The 24114-nt window shown below is 47.9% G+C and overlaps 1 protein-coding gene across 1 annotated transcript in view; it reads right to left on the bottom strand.

Moving 5' to 3' along the window:
- CCDC149 (coiled-coil domain containing 149) overlaps positions 1–23444 on the bottom strand; it is a 95510-nt gene extending 72066 nt beyond the window's left edge. The window contains exon 1 of the mRNA XM_019453590.2: positions 23241–23444. Coding sequence (XP_019309135.1) covers positions 23241–23288 — 48 coding nt within the window. The 5' untranslated portion in view covers positions 23289–23444. The remainder of the gene's footprint in view (positions 1–23240) is intronic.
- Positions 23445–24114: the final 670 nt, after the last annotated feature.

The following is a 24114-nucleotide window of genomic DNA, read 5'->3' as shown; positions in this document are numbered from 1 at the left end:
ACTAACCTGGGTAGATCCATTCTATTGAGCTTATTCCTCAACTTTGCTAAGGTCCTCCTTCTGGTGGCTTGTGAATAAAGGTTGAAAAAGAAACAGTGCACATTTAATAACAATTCCTTTTATTCTGATTAACCTCTGAGACTCTATCAATCACACCCAGAAACACATATACAGTGGTGAAGTCTACACGCTGCCGTGGGGTATACACCTACCACCTGGAGAAAGGAGAAAACCACACACCAAGCACACGGGGTAATCAGTGAACGTGAATGCAATAAACGGTAAAATATGCCCGGTTTTCGGCACGTATGCTAGACCTCGTGAAACACTTTTATTATCCTCTCCAAGATAGACTTCTTTTGAACTGCATTTCAATTGTATTTTTAAAGCACAACTCACAAGTCATTTGTCGATGTCAATCCCTACCTGCATACAAACGCCATGTAGGTAGCCTTGTGCTCTCATCCTAAGAACCGAGACCTACAGTTTTCACCACTGAGCGGCTTTTATCTACCCACTTACTGTTATCTGCAATAAAGCAAATCATAATTTGCTATAAGGAAGATCATAATAATTAAACGACTATCTGAAATACCACATTACTGTTTAGATGGCTTTACAGCTAGACAAATGCGATGAGAGATAAAGGTGGCCAGGCTGTCAGGGAGGGAGCCTCTCTCCACCGAGTGACTCTCTCCCTCGAACAGTGACTCGTGGTCCTTGGCGATTTTTACGGATGGGGCCAGGCTAGCTCTCGTTAGCCGCTGCGAGAATATTACCTGCTAATCCCCAAAGGCTTCACAACGTGCTGATAAACTCGTGTGGCTGAAGGGTTCGTGTTCAGGAATAATTTAGAAACTTCTCAACTGTAGGCTCCCTCTTTTCTGAGAGGGATTTCCCCCTCTGGTCCTCCTCTACTTCCTGCTTTCTCACTGCCCTCTTCTTACCCTATTCTCCGTCCTCCACCCAGGAATACCTCCTTTCTCACCCAATATGTGGCTTCGGGCAAACAGTATCCGACAATCGACATAACTTCAACTTCCAAAAAGCCACTCCCTCCATTCTCAGAAAGCCTACTCTGCCCTGCCCAGTGATGTCTGGTCGGGACCATCACGACAGCCTCCTCTTGCCTCCTTACCTGTCTGGTCCAGGTACTAATCCCTTTGAAAACCATACATCAGGTCCTGCCACTCACTCACCTTTAAAAATATCCCTGTTACGGAGATTGGCAAACAAGAGCTCTGCGGTACCTGGCTGCAGTCCGCTTCGGACTCCTCCTGCCCTCTTCCTGACTCCTGGTAACCATGTGACGTTCCAGGTACACCTGAAGTAGGGCATCACAGCCACCAGCCCACCCATCTGCCTCCCCACCGACTGAGGCCTCCCTGCAGCCAAGGTCCAACTCATTCACCTTTGCGTCTCCAGAGCCAAGCTCCTGACCAAGAGCTGAGTGCTCAATACACTTTACATTTGAGATGTAAATGAATTTTGATTCCTGCTAAGCTGAAATATATTTACCTATTTGTAATATATTGTTTAGGAAGCTAATCAATTATTATTTATTATTAAGCTTAACTCTCGAAAGTCCATTTTTAGCATCGTTTAGAAAAAGAAATCTGGTGGGGCGCCGGGGTGGCTCAGTCAGTTAAGCGTCCAACTTTAGCTCAGTCATGGTCTCACAGATTGTGGGTTCGAACCCTGTGTCAGGCTCTGTGCTGACAGCTCAGAGCCTGGAGTCTGCTTCAGATTCTGTGTCTCCCTCTCTCTCTGCCCCTCCCCTACTTGCACTCTGTCTCTCTCTGTCTCTCTCTCTCTCTCTCAAAAATAAAAAATAAACGTTAAAAAAAATTTTAGAGAAAGAAATCTGCTTGCAAAAACTTGATATGTATGGAGAGGTCACAAGACAGTTCCTATAGAATTGCCATAATGGCATTTGTAATTTCACCTCATTTTTATTCCTTAAAACGAGAGCTTCCCCATATCACAGGGGCATAAACTTCCTTTACACCTTCATTCTCTGAAATCTTGCAGACTGACCACTCCAGATATACAGGACTGTCACTTAGGGACACACTGAACCTTGCCAGGCAGAGTTTGGGCATCTGTGGAGTAAGATGCTAAGTGGGCCCAACCCCACGTGGACAGTCATCTCACGGAGGTCCTCCAGCCTGCGGCCATCGTGACCACACCACACTGACTCACCCGTGGGAGCAGCCTTTGCCAGCCACGATCACACCCCAGTCTCCTAAGCACGTCCACAGCCCTGTTCCAAATCTGTGTTCGCCTCTGTAATTTTTAGATAACATTTCAGCAATTTCAGGTTGGTAACAATGATTCTAATGCCATTCTCTAAGATGACTTCTTTTTTTTTTTTTATGATCTAGCTTTCTCTGAGTCACCATGGCGGCTTCCCCCTCTTCAGTATTACTTTCGACAGGCAAACTTTGATGATTTGAATGCCCCAGGGGATGTGCTGGAAATTTAAGTTAAGTGAGATTTCAGGTAATTGGAAGAGTTTATAATGTGAACTATGGTAGCTGGGGGGTATGTGAAATTCACTGACAGTCTTGGTTAAGTGAAGTTAGGAATAACGAGGGTTTGCCTGAATATCTATTTCAATCCTTCCCTCCTGTTATTCCTTCCTTACTCCCTGTCCCCACCTTCTCAGTCTCTGTACCGTCTGAGTGCACCCCTGTTCTTTTCAGGCCAATAAAGATTAGGAGGAAATGCAAGGAAAAAAGACTGCTTTCCTTCTAGTTGGCCATAAATGGGCTAGGAAATCCCTCTCATTTGCTGAAGACGGCATATATTTTTAAAGACCATTGTTTGCCTAGAGCGACTTTGCTCTCTCCCCAGCGCTAGGCTGATCTGACCTTGCCTCCGGCTGAGATGCTGATGGCAAGGCGTGCAATTCAGGTTTGTTTCACAGAGATCCAGGATTCGGGATGGGGCACTAAAATTGCCCACGCATCTGAGGTTCACCCTTTTCCATCCAGGCTGCCAGGGGCCTGGGGTACGTAGCTGTAGCCGACAGCCCACATCACAAACGCTCACATATACAATGACATATTAAAACATGTAACAGTCACACATGGAATGGAATGAGAGATTCACTAGGCATTTCATTATGGGATAATAATTCAATTCCATTGCAGAAAGCTTTTCTTGTGGGCTGGGTAGCAATAAAAAGCCAACAAAGCATGGACAACATTTTGGTCAAACTGTCTTTGAAAGCTATAAAATTGCTGTGGCTCATCTTCCCCCTGTCTCAAAAAGAAATCATAAAAAAAAAAAAAAAAAAAAACAACCCTGGGGCACTTGGGTGGCTCCATCGGTTAAGCTTCCCACTTTAGCTCAGGTCATGATCCCATGGTTCATGAGTTCAAGCCCCGCGTGGGGGTCTGTGCTAATGGCTCAGAGACTGAAGCCTGCTTTGGATTCTGTGTCTCCCTCTCTCTCTGCCCCTCCCCTGCTCACACTCTGTCTCTCCCTCTCAAAAATAAACATTAAAAAAATAATAAGAGAAAAAACCCCTAAAATCCTTACTACTGTTGAGCCACAGTGACCGCTGTATATCTATCTGCCCCTGACTTCTCAGATCTGCCCTCAAACACCATGAGGCAGTGCCTCCACTTCCCAGATGAGGCTCAAGTCGTTTGCAGAACTCCAACTGATTCCAGGACTATCCTTTAACAAAAAGGAATTTGGGAGGCACAGAGACAAAGGCACTATTGATAGACACGACATGGCACCTGGGATTTAGTGTGAAATTATGTGGCTTCCATGGCCATCACCTACCACTCACCCCCTCTGTATCTCAGTTTCCTCTTATATAAATGCTGGGTGAATGACCATCACCATAGTGGACTCTACTCAGTGCCCAAAGGTGACTCAGTATTTCCCATATATAAGTCATTAATCCTTATCACAACCCCAAAAAGTAGACATTTTCCCCTTTTACAGATGAAGAAACTGAGGACCTAGGAGATTTTTCTTTTTTTAAGTCACGCAACTTGTGGGGCATCTGGGTGGCTCAGTCTGTTAAGCATCCAACTCTTGATGTCAGCTCATGTCAGGATCTCACATCTTGTGGGTTCAAGTCCCGTGTCGGGCTCTGTGCTGAGAGCACGGAGCCTGCTTGGGATTTTCTCTCTCCCTCTCTCTCTGCCCCTGCCCAACTCGTGCTGTCTCTGTTTCTCTCAAAATAAATAAATAAACTTAAGAACAAAGTCACGCAACTTGCCAGTGGCAACGGTGGGATTTATTTTTTTTAATGTTTATTTATTTTGAGAAAGAGAGAGAGAGAGAGAGCAGGGCAGGGGCAGAGAGAGAGGGAGAGAGAATCCCAAGCAGGCTCCGCGATCTCAGCGCAGAGCCCAATGCAGGGCTCAAACCCATGAAACGTGAGAACACGACATGAGCTGAAATCAAGAGTTGGACGCTTAACTGACTGAGCTACCCAGGCACCCTGGAAATGGTGGGATTTAAACCCAGGCCAGCCCCACCTCTCTCGCAGGAGAGTCATAAGGGCTCTATAAGACAATGCATTTTTTTTTTTTTAAGCACTCAATAAATTCTGAAGGCACCAATCTTATTAATAATCACAATAATCCAAAGAACTGCATTCATCCTATTCAAAGAAAGAAAACCAATCTCCATTCCTAAGTTTGTCAGCAGACCTTGCCTTTGTGAAAAATATCATCTCCCTGCTGGGATGAAGTGTTCCAGAAGAGGGTCAGAGTGCTCCAGATGAAGACTCAACTCAAGATGGAGCGTTTGTGGGACTATTCCCTGGCTTCCATCTCTTCCAACTAGAGTCAGGTGCAGATACTCCAAGGCGAGGAGGTGTTCCGTCCCTGTCTGCCCCCGAAAGGCAGTCATCTGCAGACTAGAGATCTTGAAATCAGACATGCAAATCCATCACTATTTTAATTATCCAAGGAAGTAGAGCTCTTACCACCATCTGCCAAGATGCCAGCCAATCGTGATCATCACAGCTCCCCCCAGCGGTTCTCTCTGCATGAGAATCACGGAGTCATCATTAAAGGGCCGCTTGGGCCCCAATTTCCGCCTACAGGATGAAGGTGTCCCCAGCTGAAGCTTGTGAGTGGGAGCTGTTTTTGCCTTCTCTCTATGCCTAGCTCATATTTTCCTGAGCACTGTTAATTTGCTCCTGAGCTTGTCATTATCAGTTTCTTACCACCACCTCCAGGCAGTACTGATTAGTGAGAGATGTTCCTCAACAAGAACTGTCAGTTCAGAACTCGGCCCCACGGCAACAAGTTAGGTGGAGATTCATTCTGGAACATGGGTGGATGTGCAGTTCTGCTGATTCAAATCGCAGGCTTATTCAGAGGGCAGACTAAACTATAAACACTAATTAAGGCAAGGGCTCTGTCCAGGTCTGTTTCCCTGGCTGGTAATGGTGCAACTGGGTCGATTATGCCAGCAAAGGGCTCCTACGGATGATCTCAATTTAGTATGGCTTTCAGGGAGGATGGCAAAGTCCCCATTGTCTCCACATCACCAACAAGCCAACAGCCAACACTGGGCATAATTTTATGGCTTCTCTTGACAGCCCATTTGTCCACCACAATCACGGTTCATCAGAAGAGCATTGAAATGACAGTAACATGGGTTGCTTCAGTTTGTTCCTCTGCCAAGTACAGACACAAGACCTGGTGCTTAAAGGATTCCTTTGGAGAAGACATCACTGATGCAGGTAGCATCAAGGCGTGGGCATTTCTCTTTCAGTAAGGAAAGTCACTGATAATCAAGGTCACTACAGACAGCAGCATCAATAGGACTGACTAAATATGTGACCAGGCTAACCATTCCAAAAGGAGATGAAATTTTAGAGGCAGAGAGACCTAAAAGCTCACGGAAGGCAGTGGATATCCCAAGTACGTTTTGGGGGGGGGGGGTCAGACTTTCTTGGATTCCAGTCCCTGCCCTGCACCTGTAGCTGAATGACCTTGAGCAAGTTAATCCATCTCTTGCTGAGCCAAAGACCCCTTACTTGTAAAAGGGGGACCATGATAGTGTGTCCTTCGTAGGGTCTGCGACATAAAGGAGGTAATGGGACAAGGTATTTAGTCCAGTCACTGGCGTGAAGCTGGCATTTGCTAAGAGGTTATTTTTTTATCTTTATAATCATCATCATCATCCTCCTCATCATCAATCATCATCATCATGTTCATGCTATATCATTAGGACTGCTGCTGTCCGTACTGTGTAGGAGGGTGCAAAGACCAAAGTAGTTAAAACAAGTCTTTGGGAAAGACCTATCAAGCCTGATGGGCCTAGACCCCAGATATGGCCATGGAGGCATCAGACAAAACACTAAGGGCAGACCCTCCTCCACCACTGACTGTGTGCCAAGTACTGTTCTGGGCACTTCACACACATTAGTTCATTTGGTCCTCACAATGAGGCCCTAGGAGGTAGGAGTGACTATGATCCCCTACATCTCCTATAAAGTGCTGGCCAAGAAGAGGGAAGCAGAAGTGTTCCAGGAGACTTCTGGGAAGTTTCCTTAAAGGAAGGAGCATATTCTTCTTCATGTTTTCTTCCTCCTGCAAAATATTCATCCCGAAAATGGAAAGCTCCACTGTTGGAACGGTGGATAAAAGAAACGGAAGGTGCCTGGGTCCCTGAAAAACTGTAAGCTGCCATATCAGCCTTAAACGGTCTTCCTCTAAAGTCACTGTACTTGAGAGAGAAATACAGATAACTCTATTTTATCCAAACCACTGCTGTTTCTGGTATTACGTTAAAACTAATCCTAAATAATATGCCAACACACCCAAGCAACTGATACTGAGGAAATTTGGCACCTTTTAATGTAAGATATGTAACTGAGTTCATAAGACAGCCCTATGTCACCCCTGACAGGTGTCACTGGATATCCATGATACAAAACTGTGTCAGTACTACACTGAGGTTTTCATAGAGTTTAAATGAAAGAATACTTCCTTCTTGGCTTGATAATTCAAAATACACACCTCCTAAAAATGAGGACCACACTAGAATGTTTTTTCATTCGTTCACTCACTCATCCATTTGGTAAGGCTATAGTAGACCAGGGGAAACACAGACTTTGGAATAAAAAGAACCCGAGTTCAAATCCCAGCTCTTGTATTGCCAGCATATTCTCTTATGTTTACTTATCAACTCTTAGCCATATTGATCACAGCAAATGAAATAGTGGTAACTCTAGCTGCCTCTCAAGGCTGTTGTGAGGTATAAATGAAATGCATATATAAAGCATTCAGGACTGGGCACATTAAATAGCACCCAATAAACGTATCCTTTTTCCTTCAAATATGTGCCTGCACCAAACCTTAGATGAACCTTATATGTATGGCACACAGGGCTTAATAAATGGACACATTTGTAAGAATAACTTCACTGGGGCGCCTGGGTGGCTCAATCAGTTAAACATCTGACTCCTGATCTCAGCTTAGGTCGTGATCTTAAGATGGAGAGTTCAAGCCCCGCATTGGGCTCCCTGCTGGATGTGGAGCCTACTTAAAAGCAAAACAGAATGAAAAGAATAACTTTACTGCAGTTAATAATAATAATGATACTGAGAGAGTAGTAGCAATCACAGCAGTGGTCGTAGAAACAGCGGTAGTAAAATAATCAAAAGCTAAACAGAGAGGGTGAAAATAAGGAAGGTCCCCAAATGTGTGCGGTTAATACCTACATGATCAAAACTTAACTGTTCAGCACTAGGTCGGAGACTGTTTCTGGAGAAGTGTGGAATTTTTCTCATGAATCCTCACGAATGTTTCCAGTAATCAAAACAGTTATTTTCCTTGCTCACCAACCAATCTTATCATCTTAAAAGAACGTCTCTCTAAAACCCAGGTGTTTGAATTGTCCAATGAATTCCTCTCCTTTTTCAAAAATGAATTTTTAAAAAGAAGTTGATGGACAGGATGAACGAACACCCTAGAATCTGCTCTCCTGTACAAACCTTTACACCGAGTGGGAAGATGCCAGATACCCTTGCCCCAGCGCACAGGGGTAGTTATTAGGTCGTTCAGCCTAACTCATGTGCATTCACAGAAACTAAGTAAGCAAGGGAAGATATAAGCCGGCTGTGCAAAAAACCACGGGAAAACCTTAAAGTCACTGTCCCTGCAGCCTATTCTAGAGTTTAACAGAACTCTGATGTCAGACATCTGGGTGTTCCGACAGTGGGAAACAATGCAGTTAAGAATTTCTAAGACATAGGCTCAAAGTCCAGCAAATGTATAGTTTGTCGACACGGTGTAATCCCGTGCTGCCACAGAGACTGATGTCGATGGAGATGAGTTAGTGACGTGGAAACTGTTCACGACTTATTGCTGAGCGAGAAAAAGAACACCTTATAAAACAGCATACAGTGACAGAATTCAAAAAAATGCTTAATGGGTGCAGGAGGGATGGGTGGGTAGAGTCGACTAGGAAAGGCATGCAGAGCCTTCTGGGGAGCTGAGAATGTTCTATATCTTGACCTGGGTGGTGCACGTGCAAAAATGCGTTGAGCATTCACCTTGTGCATTCACTGTATGTGCGTAGCATGCGATATAAACTCATTTTTAGAAATAAAGGCCTGGAAAAGTATCTGAATGATTAAACACTAAAATATTAACAGTAGTCATCTCTGGGTACTAGAATTATAGTTATTTTCTTTTAAACATACGTATATTTTCTAGGGACAGTTGGTTGAGCGTCTGACTCTTGATTTTGGCTCAGGTCATGATCTCATGGTTCATGGGATCGAGTCCTGCATTAGGCTCTGTGCTGACAGCACGGAGCCTACTTGGGATTCTCTCTCTCCCTTTCCCCTGCTCTCTCTCTCTCTCCCTGAAAATAAAAATAAATAAACTTTAAAAAATGAATAAACACACGTATATTTTCTAAATTTGGGGGCCGCTTAAGTTTATTCAGATATTTAAAGTCAAATCCATCATGATCCAAAGTTTTACCATCTCTAGGTAATACCTTCAGTCACTCACCTCTCTTCACCACCCTTTCTCCATTCACAGATTCAGGCCGACAAGGGTAGGGCCCCCACAGCTGCCCAAGGAAACTCTCTGTGATGGGGGCAGGTAGGATCCAGGGGAGGTGGGTCCGTGGCATTATTAGATTCTAGTACTTCTGCGGAGCCCCTGCTCAGACAGCACTGGGTCACCTGGAGCGCCTGCCTGCAGCCTCCACAGAAGAGGTGGCATCCTGACCGTCCTCCAGTTATGGCCACATCTGCAGGCGTCCCCGACGCCACTTTTGCTCAACTTCCAGCCTCTACTGAAGTCTGGCTGGGAATTTGGAACCCGACCCCAGAAGTCTCTATCTCAGCTCAAGTTCTTGGGCTCAGATCTAGGTCAGCTGGCACGAGCATGCAGAGGATAGGAACCCAAGCCTTCCGGTGGGAGAAACATCTGACTTGAAGTTAAAAGGCCTGCCTCCACATACTTGCTTCTTGCCAAGCGACCATCAATAAGGACTCCGAATTTCCATTTCTTCACACTACCCCCTGCTCATTCTAACTGACGAGGTGGTTATGAGGATAAGGGAATGGAGAAGAAGGTGACAGCATCCCATTGGCTTCTGCACCCTGACTTTTAGCAAGGTGCCTGAGGCTGGGTTAATCCTCTTAAGCATCAGTAGAAGAAAGACAGATGTAAGGTACTGTTTTTATGTATTATGTCCTGTGATGAGGTGACCGCAGAGGCCAAAGCAATTGCATAGCTTCTTTGCATGAGAGTCAAAGGTGGGTGCAAACAACCTTGGCACAAACCCTTCTAGTCCAGGGCGAAGGCAGAGGCTGGGTACGACGCACGATAACACAGGTCAGAGCCCGTTACAGAAAGTAGCTCTTTATAACCAAATGATTTCCCACCCACAGCTTCTGCCTCTTGTCAAGCAATATATCTGATACGATAAAATTTCAGTTTGGAAGAAAAGAAAGGAAAGAAGGGGAGGTTGGGATGGAGAGAGAGAGAAAGAGAGAGGAAACGACTTCTAGTGAATTCATAAATCCCTTGGAGCTTATTAAAAGGAGATTTGACTTACTACCTTTAACAGATCACAGTCTGTATTTGGAAAGTCAGAAGGTCTGTGAGATCAAATGGATATAAGGGGACCTTGGGGAGAGAAACACACGAGAATGTTGTTCTGACAAGCAAACAAATGGATGTCCTTGTTTTAATTCAGCAGGTTTTCAATGCAAGTGTTAACTGAGAGCTGGATAGGCTTGTCATCTCTTTCAGATTTGTCTACAAGCAGGACTTTGTGCTGGGTATAATGGCAGATTCAAAAAACATCCACCCCATCCCACTCTGAGTAACTCCAGGCTGGAGACAAGGCACGTACGTAAATAATTCCGACCTGGTCACAGAGGTGCACCTGGATGCTATGCGATCGCAGGAGGCCAAAGACCTTCCAGTTGGAGGTTAAGGTGGTTATGACTGAGCCTCGAAGGAGGAGTGAGAAGAAGTAAGAGAACCAGGGTTCCTGCCAGAGGGCACAGCCTGAGCAAACCCCAGGTGGGTGGAAACGCTGGCTTCCTGCAAACACTCAGCGTGCTTCTGTTTACCGAGAACACAGGACATGTGAAACGGAGATGTGCAAAGTAAGGCCAGATCATTTGGTTTGGATGAAAGTAAGAAAGGCCTTAAACGACAATAAAGTCTGAGACAAAGTGAGAGCCAGCAGGAGCTATGGAGGCTTTTGACCAAGGAAGGGTCAGATCCCAGTTTTGCTTCCAGGCACTTGACCAGGCAGTGAGGGAGAGGGCGGGAGGGCAGAAATGGGTGCAGGAGGCAGGGAGGCATGTTCTCCAGGGAGGAGGCTACTGTTAGTTCTTTGTGAGCAAGTGCTGTGTCCTGAGAACTGATGTCAGCCTACTAAGAGGCTTATTCAGGACCCCACCAAACGTGGGAAGGAGTTAACAATGGCTCCGAAGACCAGAGCACCATTTCCTAAAGCACAGGACCACCACCTCGGCTGCAGAGGGTCGGGGACTTGGAAACATACTTTCATATATATCACCTCACTCTAGCCTCATCTCAGGTGAGGGATACAAGATGGATATTGTTATCCTCGTTGCATAAAGTCCAGAGAAACTTGAGGTCTTGGGGAAGTCATGAGATTCACCCAACACTAAGTAGCTACCTACCTACGGAGCTTGAAGACTTACATGACCCAGCTGGTGAGGATACCGGTCATGGGCTGGCGCCACGTGGACACTCACTCCCAGCTTCTTTGGGGCCATGAGCAGTCTGGGGGAGAGGCTGGAAGTGGGGCACACCAGCAGCTGAGCAGGGCTGGCTTCAAAGACAGTATCAGAAATGGCAACATGAACTCTTTCCTTCCTTCTTTCCTTCCCATTTTTCCCTTCTTTCCTCCCTTCTTTCCTTCCTTCCATGAGTACCTGCCAAGGACCATGTGCCTGGAATTGTACTAGATATTATTGCCCCCCCCCCACCTCTCTGAGGGCCCCCATTGTCAGGAACCCCATTACCTTGCCTTATTATGCTGCCAACAATTCTCCACACCATCTTCCCAACTGAAACGTACCATCAACTTCCCAAGTAAAACATACCAGGCCCAGGGGAGGTAGGACGCTCATGTGATGTGGCATTTGACCATGGCCTTTAAGTATGCAAAGGAGGTCACCTTGGACACAAGCAAAGACCTAGAGATGCCTCAGGGCATGGAACGATCTGGTATCTGTTAGGAGTTCTGTGGAGAGTGGGGGAGTGGATAGGCAGAAGGGGCCCAGGGGAATCATTGGAGGTGAGGAGGGAGCAGGGCCCTGGAGGTCAACTGAGGGACTGGCCTTGACTCTGCAGGCCCCTGAGGGCCATCAGAGAGCTTGAGGCAAAGGAGTGGTAAAGCATTTCAGTGCTTATAAGGACAACTCCAGCTGGATGACAGGACACAGAAGAAAGGTCTTACAGGATGTAGCAGATAATTCTGAGGACAGTGAATGAGAATCTGAGCCGTGGTGGGACGGTGGAAATGGCGACACAGAGCCCTTATTAAAGACTTGTTCAAGAGCAGAAAATACGGGCCTTGATTAATAATTAGATTGGGTTCAGCTGGGAAGAACGATCAAAGACGACTCTGTAGCGACATCATCAATCGAGAAGGGATGGAAGAAGGGAAGACAGATAGGAAAGGCGGAAGCCAGAGGGAGGATGGATTCGGGTTAGGGCACATTGAGTGTAGGGTGCCTGGAGACATGTCCAGTGGCCACGTGCAGGGATGCAGAAGCCCAGCAGGTGGGGGAGGAAGAGTGGAGTGTCAGAGGCTGCACAGCCAGGACCACATAGGCTGAAACCTGAGGACAGACCACTGTGCATGGCAGAGAGGAGTCTGGTCTTGGATGGGCTTGGCAAGGGCATTGCAGGAGAAAAGAAGGGGCAGAAGGCAGACTCAGGTGGATCGAGAGTGGAGGAGAGCAAGGGGACAAGGAAGAGGCTCAGGTGGGCTCCTGTGTCCTTCTCGACCCTCATCCCTATCGCATTGACTCCCGGCAGATCAGCTACCTTCCCACTGCACCCAGGTAATTTCTCCCCTGCTCAGAGGATATAATCATGTCATCAGTAACATTCTACCTGTGTGTCGACCATTAATAAAGCTATAGGTGGGCAGGCACATTGATGAGTCACTTTTCCATGAGTGAAGACCTCAAAGTAGAGGTCCTGTATATGGGTCAGAACTGGGTTGGTTCTTGGGTATTATTCAGTATCCCCACTCAGTTCTGCTCCTCTTGAGTCATAGCATGAAATTCATTCCTATCTCCTACCCACCCAACATAGCTTGTCACAGTCCCTTCTCTTAGGAGCTCACTAACTTGTGTAGGAGTTGAGATCCACACACAGAGAAGGTCCCTATATTTCTCTGGGAGCATTTTAGTGCTATATGAGTGGCTTGGAGTCTAAGCTATGTAACGCAACAGGCTGAAGAGTTCACTTCAAGCTTGGGTGGTCATGGACGATTTTATGAGGGATGCGGGCTTCTACTCCATTTTGGAGGCCTAGTAAAGGCTGTGGTCTGGGAAGAAGTAGAAGGCCCACCCAGATGAGATCAGGATGTGGGAATGAGGTAGGAACCAGAATCCAGGATGGATCAGTTTGTCTGGAACACTCAGTTTCTGAGGGGACCAATGAGACATAAAGTTGGAAAGCTCAAGGCCAGTTTGAGGGGAGCCTTTGAATACCAGATAATGGGGAGCCAAGAAGGTTTCTGAGTAAGAAGACTTAGTGAAAAGTGCTTTTCTTCTTAAGGTGGCATAATAGATTAGTTGTACAGAGGATAGACTGTCTTGAAGAAGATCTGATATCCTGGGCATAAATGACATGTCACAATAAAACAGCATAAGGTGATAGAAACAGAGTAGATTATTGAACAAACTTATACAGAAAATGAAAATGGGAAGACTTCAAAACAAAAACCAACCAAGGTTTACATTCCTTGGGAACCAGTTATCCCCTCCCACGGGCACCATGTCACCTGATGGGCCACAGAGAGATGCAGACTCTCCACTAAGCAAAGATCTCCACCATGAGGTACCCAAAGCCCCAGTGTGGTTTTATTAGTGGAAAACCAGGCGGTGAGTAAGAAATGTCATTCACTCTGGTCATTTTCATTCAGGGACTAGCCAAAGTCCTCTTCTAATCTTCAGCCAATGTATTTTATTCAATGTGAAAGTCACTAAATTAATTTTTTAACATAATAAGAGTAGAAATTGTCAATTTTAGAAGCGCATATGCGAATTTCCCTGCACAGGAGAGAACATGAATCCTATTAGTTAAAAATAGCAGTTGTGCTCACTTTCCCCCACATGCTAATTTTAATAAACTTACTCTGAAATTAGCCTGCCACTATGCAGATAGCTGCTCATCCAAAATGCTCCCAGTAAGCACTAAGCTCGCCTTGCAAGAGTTCAAGTACTCCCAGGAAACTCTGAACAATGCAGAGTTCTAAATGGAACTCATCTCTTCTCACCAGACTTGGCCACTCCCAATCCTCTATCATGCCCAGCCCGGCCTCTCTCTAGCCACCCATCACGGGTCATCTTGGACCCATTCCATTTCATCTTCCCAATCCAGTTGGCTATGAAATCCTGTCGGGGTCATTAAAAACAAAATCTTTCTCTTAGCCATCCCTTCTCCTCTATTCCCACGGACGCTGTTATCTCCTTACCACTTCATTTATTCAAACATCCAGATTCATATATCCTACAATTACTTAATTCCTATAAAGGGCAAAGCACAGTGCAAAGAGAGCTAAGGCCACAAATTAACAACACATGGTCCCTGCTCTCAAGGAGTTCAAGATCATTTGGGTTCAGTGGAGAGATAGACACGTTATAGGTTAGTTAGACAAGCATGTAAGTGGCATGGCTTCGGTGCCAAAGGAGTAATCGGAAATGCTGATGGTGACAGAAAACACTAGATTGCTAGTCCCTCATCTTGTCTGTCCCCGATTCCTGGCAAAGTTACCAAATTTGTCTGCACATCCCCGCTGCCTGGCATAGTGCCTCGCAGACTCTGTTAGAGACTCAGTGATCACTGAGTTCGGTGGAAACAGATCTATCCCGGATAGTTTCATCGACTTGTATCCCAGCTAAAAAAGTGTCCAGCACCTCTCCATTACCAGCTATGTTAGAGCACGCCCTCTGTCTTGCTTTTGAGGTCATTCACCATCTGGTCCACCCTGGCTCTTCCAACCTCATGTCTGCTATACCTCAACCCACTACTTCCAGCCTTTCCTCAAAGGTCAGAAGCATTTCCTCAAAGGTCAACTGCCAGCCCAGTGTTCATGCCTGCTTCTATCATGATCACCCATGGCCTCTTCAACCAAAGGGGAGGGACCCAGTTCAAGTTCCACTGCCTCTAGGAAGCTTTTTCCCACCTCTCAAGCCTGACCAACTGTCTATATATGTGCCCGCTATTCTGTACTGGTTTTTTTCATTTAATACTATTATTAATATGAATAATACTTTGAAATATTAACTGATGTCCTATCTACCCACCTTGCCTCCATTTCCTATAATTCCTACCCTGTTTCTCCCTACACATCCCTCTGCCTTTTTAAGAAACCAGACATTCTGCCTTTGTGTTCCAAGGAAGGGAGCATCCAGCAAAACACAGGTAACAAAGCGATTGGCTCTTCAGTGTTGGAAGTCTGGTCCTTGAGACATCAGGGCATGGAACAGTCTCCCCAGGAGCTCCCTCCCCCATGGCTTCCCAAAAGACTAGAAAGATCTCCAAAGTTGAGGAAAGGGCAGAATCAGAGGGCAAAGAAAGAGAGGTTGGCTATCAGTGAGTCTCTAAGAATGAGCACGGAGCCTCGGCCTAATCCGCCTGGGTGAGGGCAGTGGAGGGGGAACCCCGGGACCAGGGTGGGGAGCACGGCTAGTCGTGCTGGAAACCTGATGAAGTGGGATGTGAAGAGGTAAGGAATAAAGCTCTCCAGAGCAATGTCTATCTCAAATATCCATCTCTCCCCTTTAAAAAAATTAGATTTCGGGGTACCCAGGTGGTTCAGTCAGTTACATGTCCAACTTCAGCTTGGGTCATGATCTCGCGGTTCATGAGTTCAAGCCCTGCGTCTGACTCTGTGCTGACAGCTCAGAGCCCGGAGCCTGCTTCAGAGTCTGTGTCTCCCTCTCTCTCTCTGTGCCCTTCCCCCCCACTCACACTCTGTCTCTCTCTGTCTCTCAAAAATAAATATTAAAAAAAGATTTTGAAAACATTCGATTTCTTGAGGCACAATTCACACAGAGAAAGGTTCATCTTTTTTGGGTGTACCGCTCTATGAATTTCACTACACCTGTACAGTCACATAGCCATCACCACGGCTGAGGCACAGAATACGTCCATCACTCCACAAAGTTCCCTTGTGCCCTCCCGCCGTCAATCTGCTCACCCTGTTCCCAAGCTCTGGCAACCACTGATCTGTTTCCTGTCCTTCTAGCTGCGCCTCCCCAGAAATTTCGTATTAATGGAATCTTACAGTAGGTACGCTTGGCTCGAGCCTCTGGTTTCCATCACTTGCCAATTTTTTTTGCTTTTTTTAGTATAGTTGGCACACGATGTTACGCTAGCTTCAGGTGTACCAAATGTTGTGGAGGCTCATTCATGTTTCTGCATGGATCAGTAACCTGTCCCCTCGTAACGCTGAGCAGGATTTCATTACATGGACGCACGACAGGTATCCGCTCGTCAGTTCACGGACACTGGGGCTGTTTCCATTCTCAGTGATTATAAAAAAAAAAAAAAAGGGCTATAAACATTCACATACAGGCTTTGGTGTTGACGTGCGTCCTCACTTCTCTTGGGTAAACACCCAGGGGCAGGGCGGCTGGGTTGTTCGGTTAAGCGTCTGTTTGACTGTATGAGAAATTGCACAACTGTTTTCAAAAGTGGCCGTAACCACTTTCTATTCCTCCAGCAACGCATGGGGCTTCCAGTGCTCTGCATCCTTGGCGGCATTCGGTTTATCCATTTTTTATCTGTTTGTTTTTCCCTCCTGACAGGTTGTGTTGTGGAGCCTTATTGCGGTCTCAATGTACATTTCTCTAACTGACACTGTTTAGTATATATTCATGTGCTTATTTTCCATCCAAATCTCTTTTTTTAAATTTTTTAAAGTTTATTTTATTTATTTTGAAAGAGACAGAGATAGCGGGGGGGGGGGGGGCAGAGAGAAAGGGAGAGGGAGAGAATCCCAAGCAGGCTCTGAGCCCGATGAGGGGCTCGAACTCATGAAACCATGAGATCATGATCTGAGCTGAAACCAACAGTTGGATGCTTAACCGACTGAGCCACCCACGTGCCCCACCATCCAAATCTCTTGAGTGTAGAATCTATTTAACTCTTTTGCCATTTTCTTTTTTTAAAAAAGTTTGTTTGTTTACTTTGAGAGAGAGAATCCCACACTGCCAGCGTGGAGCCCGATGCGAGGCTCAAACTAATGAACCATGAACTTGACTTGAGCCAAAATCTAGAGTCTGATGCTTAACTGACTGAGCCACCCAGGCACCCCTCTTTTGCCATTTTAAAAATTAGGCTGCTTGTTTTCTTATTATTCAGTTGTGAGAGTCCTTTATATATTCTAGATATAAGACTTCTGTTCTGCACAAATTTTCTCCCAGTCTGTGGCTTATCTTTTCATTTTCCTAAAGGAGTTTTTCAAAGAGCAGAAGTTTTAAGTTTTGATAAAATACAATTTATTCTTTTTTCCTTTTGTGGTTATGTTTTTCATGTCCTATGTACCCTTCTTACTCTTGAACCTCCCAAACTGTGAAAAACCATCTCAGTGGTGATAAGAGAACCTTCCCAAGTACAAGCTGGGCACAGATAAGGTTCCATTCCCTAGCCTCCCTAGCCTCCATGGCTAGGTGTGGCCACGTGACTATACTCAGACTAATGGGATGTGAGCAGAAGTCATCCCTAGTTTTAAAAAGCCCCTCACCCTGGACTCCCCCTGCCTTTTTTTCCCCCCATTCTCATGGGTTGGGACAAAAACATGGCAACAACCAGCTTCATACATACAGTTGGGGACCACCCCCTAAGACACACTGGAGTAAGAAGGTGTAAAAAAATCTGAGTTCTTAGATGACTCACGGAGCAGGGCCTCCCAGACTGGACCACCACACTGTAACATGAAAGAGACCAACATATCCACCTTATTTAAAACAACATATTTTGAGGGTAGGTATCTTTGTTAAAGTAGCTTAAACTTAACCCAAAAAATTCACCCTTCTTTCTGGGGAAGTAGACAATAACCTCAAGGGTCTTGGACCCACCCGGTGTCATGTGGTGTATGTATGCAGACAACTGCACAATAGTTTCCAAAAGTTTCCGTCAGCTCAGGAGTGATTTGGGGGCAGCGGAATATGAATCCCTTGCCTTTACCCTGGGCAAGAGAGCAAGGTCCCCCTTGCTCAGCAAGGTCCTCTGAGCAAGGCTCAGAGCCGTGAAGGAGCAAATATATCAACTTGTTCTTTGTTCACCCAAAGTAGCACGGGTGGGGTACAAGCCATTGCTGAGAGGGGGACAAGGAGAGACACAACCGTGACCTATGACTAGATACGAGATGAAACATGAGGAGATTGCGACTATATGAAAGTAGCCCAGACGGGATGCGTAACCCCTACCCCGTCACCCCTGCCAGCGGCTGAGAACCACTTAAGCCCCCTACAACTTAAACACAGGCTGGGGGAAAGGGAGACACAGGACTCCGACCCAAAGTACATTTCCATCACCCTTACAATGGGAATGTGTAATCAAAATTCACATGCTGTAGCAAAATATAGACGTTTTCATTTCATGAATGCCTAAGTTTCTGTCCTGAGGTTCATGCTCATTGTACTAACGTTCACTAAACACCACCTGCCAGGCAGAGGGCCAAGGACTAGCAAGCCCCTCACACACCTACGGGGTACGTACTCATTACCCATCTGAAGATTAGGAAAACGAGGCTCAGAGAAGCTGCACAGTGCAGGGACTTTTCCGGTCCATTCTGCTTAGGGCAAATAGCCCCTGCTGCCTGCCTGCTCTCAGGCCACGTGGCCTCCTGAGCAGGACCCGCTCTCAGGCCACATGGCCTTCCTGGGCAGGGCCCACAACCAGATTACCACACTCCTGAGCCACTGTCTTCCAGGCCAGGTGAGTGATCTAGGTGGGTTCAAATGGAGGGACGCCTGCGGTTGTATGGGACGTACTACATAAGGGTTGCTGTCTTCCTCTCTGAACTTGAAAAGGACGGGAGGCTGAGACTTAAGACAAACAGCAAGGAGACTCATGGATAGAGAGAAAGTGCCCATTTGAGTGTGAGATCCAGCTGGGGCCCAAACCACTCCTCTCTTGGAATTACTAGACAGGTCAGCTGTATTGGTTTGTTGCAGCCGCTGTCACAAACGGCCATAAACTGGTCAGCTTGAAACAACAGAAATTAATTCTCTTGTACTCCTGGGGGTTGAAAGTCCAAAATTAACGTGTCAGCAGGGCCATGCTCCCTAATAAGGCTCCAGGGGAGGACTGTTCCTTGCCTCTTCCTAGCTTCTGGTAGTTTCCAGTAATCTCTGGAACTCCTTAGCTGCATAACTCCTGGTCTCTGCCTCTGTCATCACATGGCCTTCTTTCCTCTGTGACTTCACCCAGTGTCTTCTCCCTGTGCATCCCTACATCCAAATTTTCCTCTCCTTGTAAGGACACTAGTCATTGGATTAAGAACCCACTCTAATGACTTTGCCTTAACTTTGATCTTCAAAGATCCTATTTCCAAACAAGGTTGCGTTCACAGCTTTGGGAGGTTAAGATTTGAACATATGTTTTTGGGAAGCACAATTCAACCCACAACATCAGCCGACAAATTCCCTGAGCTAAACCGCTTTGGGTTGGGTTTTTGATCATTTGCACCCAGAGAGAAGTAGAGCCAAGATTCACCCACAGAGCTCAGTCAACAACGCAGACCCAAAGCCACACCATTAACCATAGGGCCTATTCAATCTCTGTCTTTCAATGTCAGTGGCTCTATTCTGGGTAGAGGTGCAGGGTTACACAACACACTCAAAGAATACGACGCTGACTGCTATCTAATTAATTAACCAAAATTCAAATGGTGAAAATAGTGAAATTGAACTAGGCATGGGTTATCATAAGGCAGCGGGCCAAGAGGTGGCCAGCATTTTTATTTTAGAAATAAAAAATTACTGACTATCTGCATGGCTGCATTTCAAGACCTCTCCCTGAGAGAGAGAGAGAGAGAGAGAGAGAGAGAGAGAGATCTTTTGGAAGATCACTTCAGGTGGTGCTAGGAAGAACATTTCCCCCTCCCCAGACATTTAATTTCTAAAAGAAAACATCAGCCAGGCTTCTTTCACATGCATGGCCGTGTTTACCTTGGGGCCTACGAGTGGGCTGCAACTTCAGCTAGTTATACTAAAAATATGAAAACAAAACTGATCTCTGTAGGATCATTTTAAGTGAAGACGGCTTGGTAGAGGCGAGCCGCGGAAGCAGACCGATGGAAAGGCAGCACAGGGCTCTGGGCAGGAAGGGCAATGGAGTGCGTGTCCAGGGCGGGAGGCAGAAACCAGGTCCTCTGCAGAAATCGATGTGAGCCGTCAAAAGGCCCACTCAGCTCAGGTCAGATGTCTGGTGACTGTCTTCCCCAGTTCTTCTGGCTGGATTCCAAAATCACTTTGAAACACCACCAGCCACTGACCACTCTCTCCCATGGATCCTATTGGCTACGTAGCAGGCATCTCCACGCCAGGCCCAGTCCGCACCTGGCCAGCTAAACTTGAGTGGGGCAGGGGAATCCCCTGGGTAGCTCAGTGTCTGAGAAGAGTAGATTTTAGGCTATATCCCTGGGCATTTTCATGCCATCGGTGTATCAGTTTCTTGTGGCTGCCATAACCAGTTACCGCAAACTGGGTGGCTTAAAACACAGAAATGTATTCTCTCACAGCTGTGGAGACCAGATGTCCACAGTCAAGAGGTGTCAGAAGAACTGATTCCTTCTGGAGGCTCTAAGGGAGAATCTGTTCCATGCCTCTTCCAGCTTCTGGTGGCAGCTGGCAAACCTTGACATTCCAGGACTTTCGATGTGCAACTCTGATCTTGATCTCCATCTTCATATGGCCTCCCTCTCTGTGCCTTCCCATTGTCTTCTCCCTTGTATCTCTGTGTCTGAAATCTATCTTTACTTTCTTTTATAAGGACACCAGTCATTAGATTCAGGGCTCACCCTAAATCCAGGATGATTTCATCTCACAGTCTTTAATGTAATTACATCTGCAAAGACCCGATCTCAAAATAAGGTCCCATTCACAGCTACTGGGGGGTTAAGACTTAGAAGGATCCACGGTGAAGAGGGGAAAATGCACAACGGATCTGGGGAGAGACTTTAAAACTTGCATTTTTCCCAAAAATGCAGAGTGACTCTTTGTGCTCTTTGTTCCCCAAATGACTGGGGTGCAGGTGATCTGTAGATCGTACTCTGAGGAACACTGATTTAGTCGCTGGGGATTCAAAGGTGAATAAAACATGGTCCTCTCTCTTGGAGAACCTGCTGTCTAGCTGAAGATACACAGAGATGAACCAATGATTAACATACAAAGTATGGCCTAATGATTCCAAGCTCTGGAGTCAGACCAGGGTTCAAATTCTGCCCGCTCCAGCTGTGAGGCTCTGGCAAGCTCCTTAACCTATCTGAGCCACAGTGTCCTTACTTGCAAAATGAGAAATAATTCCTACTTTATAACATTATGAGAATGAGGCTATGTAAAATATTTAACACTGATGAAGGACTCAAGAAACAGCCATGTGGTATTAGGAGAGGGGCAAGCATAGCTCCTTGCTGTGTGCCTTCCACGCCCTAGAGCCTTTACTGAGTGTTTGTGTAAGGCACGAATGCACTACCCTGAAGAAATCCAGCTGGGATAGGCAAGGCAACTCCTAAAAGGCACATGTCAGGATCTTGATTTATTCTATAAGCATTTTTTGAGCACCCGCTGTGTATGGAGCTCGGTGTGTAGGACCCTGGATCAAAGCCAAGTAAAACACACATCCCGGTGGGGAGACCACCAGGCCACAGTAGTGTGGTCAGTGCAAGGCAGAAGGAAGGCCACCTCGGGGAGGCATATTCGGATGCAATGAAGCACTTCCTTCCTCTGGTTTTCCACCCTTTGGCATTCTCTTCATGTTTATCGCGTAACTCTCCCAAACTGTAGCATAGGTTCCAGAAATTCTTTGAGAGCAGAAGGGGTTGTCTGCCTTCTTTGCCGCTGAATCCCAAGCACCTAGCGAGATACCTGGCTGCTAATAGACCTTCGATACATATTTGTTGGAGTAGAGAACATTCTGCTGCCATTTCAGAGCCTAACCCTGGACTCTTATGAAGAGGCACCCCAAGCCTCCTTGACTACTGGGTATGATTCTTGATTCTTGAAAGTTCCCTGGAGGATCTGTCCCTTGACATACAGCCAGGGAGTTAGAGGAGACAGGAGGGCGCAGGCCGCAAAACAATGCGTCCGAACACTGTCTAGTTAGGAGTTTTCAGCTACTAGACCAAGAGTAAACAAACTAAACCAGGGAGAACTTATGACACCTTATTCCTCTTCAGAAATACAACGTTTTGCACACACCAGATGTGAAGTACTGTTATCCGCCTGACCTGGAGGCCCTGGAAATGATTACAGGAGAAAGTATAAGGGCTTCCCTTCTAACATCCCACAGGGGAAGGAAGAGAGCAAATCACTACACCCTGCATTATGTGCACAGGAGTAAAGTCAAAGAGGCCCCAAGTTGGCTTTGGGCAAACGGATGGTTCTCCAGACGGAGAGAATGGAAAACTGGGGGGAGGGGGGTGCTCAGCAAGGCTAGGTAGCACCGGGAACTGCCATCACATATGGCGGTAAGTCAGGACGAGCGACCTACCTGTGACAGGGAGACATCAGCCCTCACTGTCACCTGCAGAAGCCGGACAGCCCCTCCCAGGCCAAAAAACTCAGGCTGGGCTGAAGAGGCAATAGCTCAGGAGACTAAAAGCCAACCCCGGGGTGGTTGTGACAAAGGGGTTTGGGGGGAAGAGGGCTGGTGTTTTCTGCTTGCAGGAATCGAGTGCCTTTCGCACCTGTCGTTCGCTCCTTTGATAAATGGCTCTCCACCTTACCCAGAGTAGGCCCGCAAGACACACTGTTGACAGAAGTAAGTGACTGAATGAAGGCTACGGAGGACCCCGAACTCCCCCCACCCAAACCTCCACCGCAGGTAATTCCACCTGGCCCGGGGGGGGGAACCCCAGGGCCCGGATCTCCCCCCCCCCCTCCCCGGCACCACCTTTCCGCTTCAGCGCGGGCCGTCCAATCGCTGGGCTCCACAACGGTGGTGACCGGGAAGGCAGGTGGGGCTTGGCTCCTCTCCTGCCGGGTCCCCCGCGCTCCGCTCTCCAATCCAGGGCCGAGCCCCGCGGGAGGGGGAAGGCCCCTCCCCTGAAGCCGGCACCAGATGGCGTGGAAGCGGCGCCCGGCCGGCCCGGGAGGCGCGCGACGAGCGGCGCACCTGGCGGGGGCGGAGAGCAGCGCGTCCCCCGCCCCCCGCGCGTCCCCGCGCCGCGCTCGGCCACCCAGGGGGGCGCGGGCCGGGGGAGGGGGGACGTGCTGCGGGCGCGGGGCGGGGACGCGCGGCCCGGCCCTTCCCGCCTGGCCGGCGCCTCGGCCTCACCTCGCTCACCAGCCCCTGCCAGTCGCTCTCGGTCCGGTCGCCGTTCATGGCCTCCTCCTGCGGGCGCGGGCCGGCCTCGTGGACGCCGCCCGCCTCCGCCTCCGCCTCCCGCCGCGCCGCCGCCGCCGCCACCCGCGCCCCGCGCGGCCCCGAGAGGGCCGGGCGCCTCCGAGCCGCCGCGCCGCCGCCTGCGGCCGCCCGCGCTGTTGACTCAACGTCCGCCTCCGCGGGAGGAAGGGGAGGAGGAGCCGCGGCCTCCCGGCCCGCAGCCAGGGCCCCGCCGGCCCCGGCCCGCCCCGCGCCGCCGGGCCTCCCGATCCCCCCACCCCCCACCTCCGCGCCCGGACTCCTGACCCCCCCACCCCCCACCTCCGCGCCGGGACTCCTGACCCCTGCCCCGGCCCCCGACCCCTGACCACCACTCCGGGACCCCTGACGCCTGCGCCAGCCCCGGCCCCCCGACCCTCGACCCTCGTGCGGGACCTCGAAGGGAAGGGACAGACGGCAGCCGGCGGTCTCAACCTGCAGGTGACTCCTGTGTCCTGGATGCCTTGCTCTCCCTGGGCCGGAGGCGGGCTCAACAGACACCTGCGTGTCCCCTGCAAGAACCAACCCCCCCCCCCCCAACTGTCTAACCAGCCCCTGACCCACTTCCAGAAAGTAAGCGTCACCGGGACAGGGTGGTGGCCTTGTTCTCTAATGAATGTTAGGTGTAGGGCCTGGCACATAGTAGGTGCTCTACAAATATGTGTTGGTCACATGAATGAGCGAACCTACTGTTATTATATAGTTAGCATTGTTTTCAAAGCTTCCAGTGTTTACTTATATTTATTTTTCAAATTCTCAGCTGTCATAAATAGGAAGCAAACGAAAA

This window comes from Panthera pardus, unplaced genomic scaffold (genome assembly GCF_024362965.1).
Source record: "Panthera pardus isolate Hobbes unplaced genomic scaffold, ASM2436296v1 HiC_scaffold_13, whole genome shotgun sequence".
In the NCBI taxonomy this organism is placed as follows: domain Eukaryota; kingdom Metazoa; phylum Chordata; class Mammalia; order Carnivora; family Felidae; genus Panthera; species Panthera pardus.
This window is presented reverse-complemented; position numbering and strand designations above follow the sequence as displayed.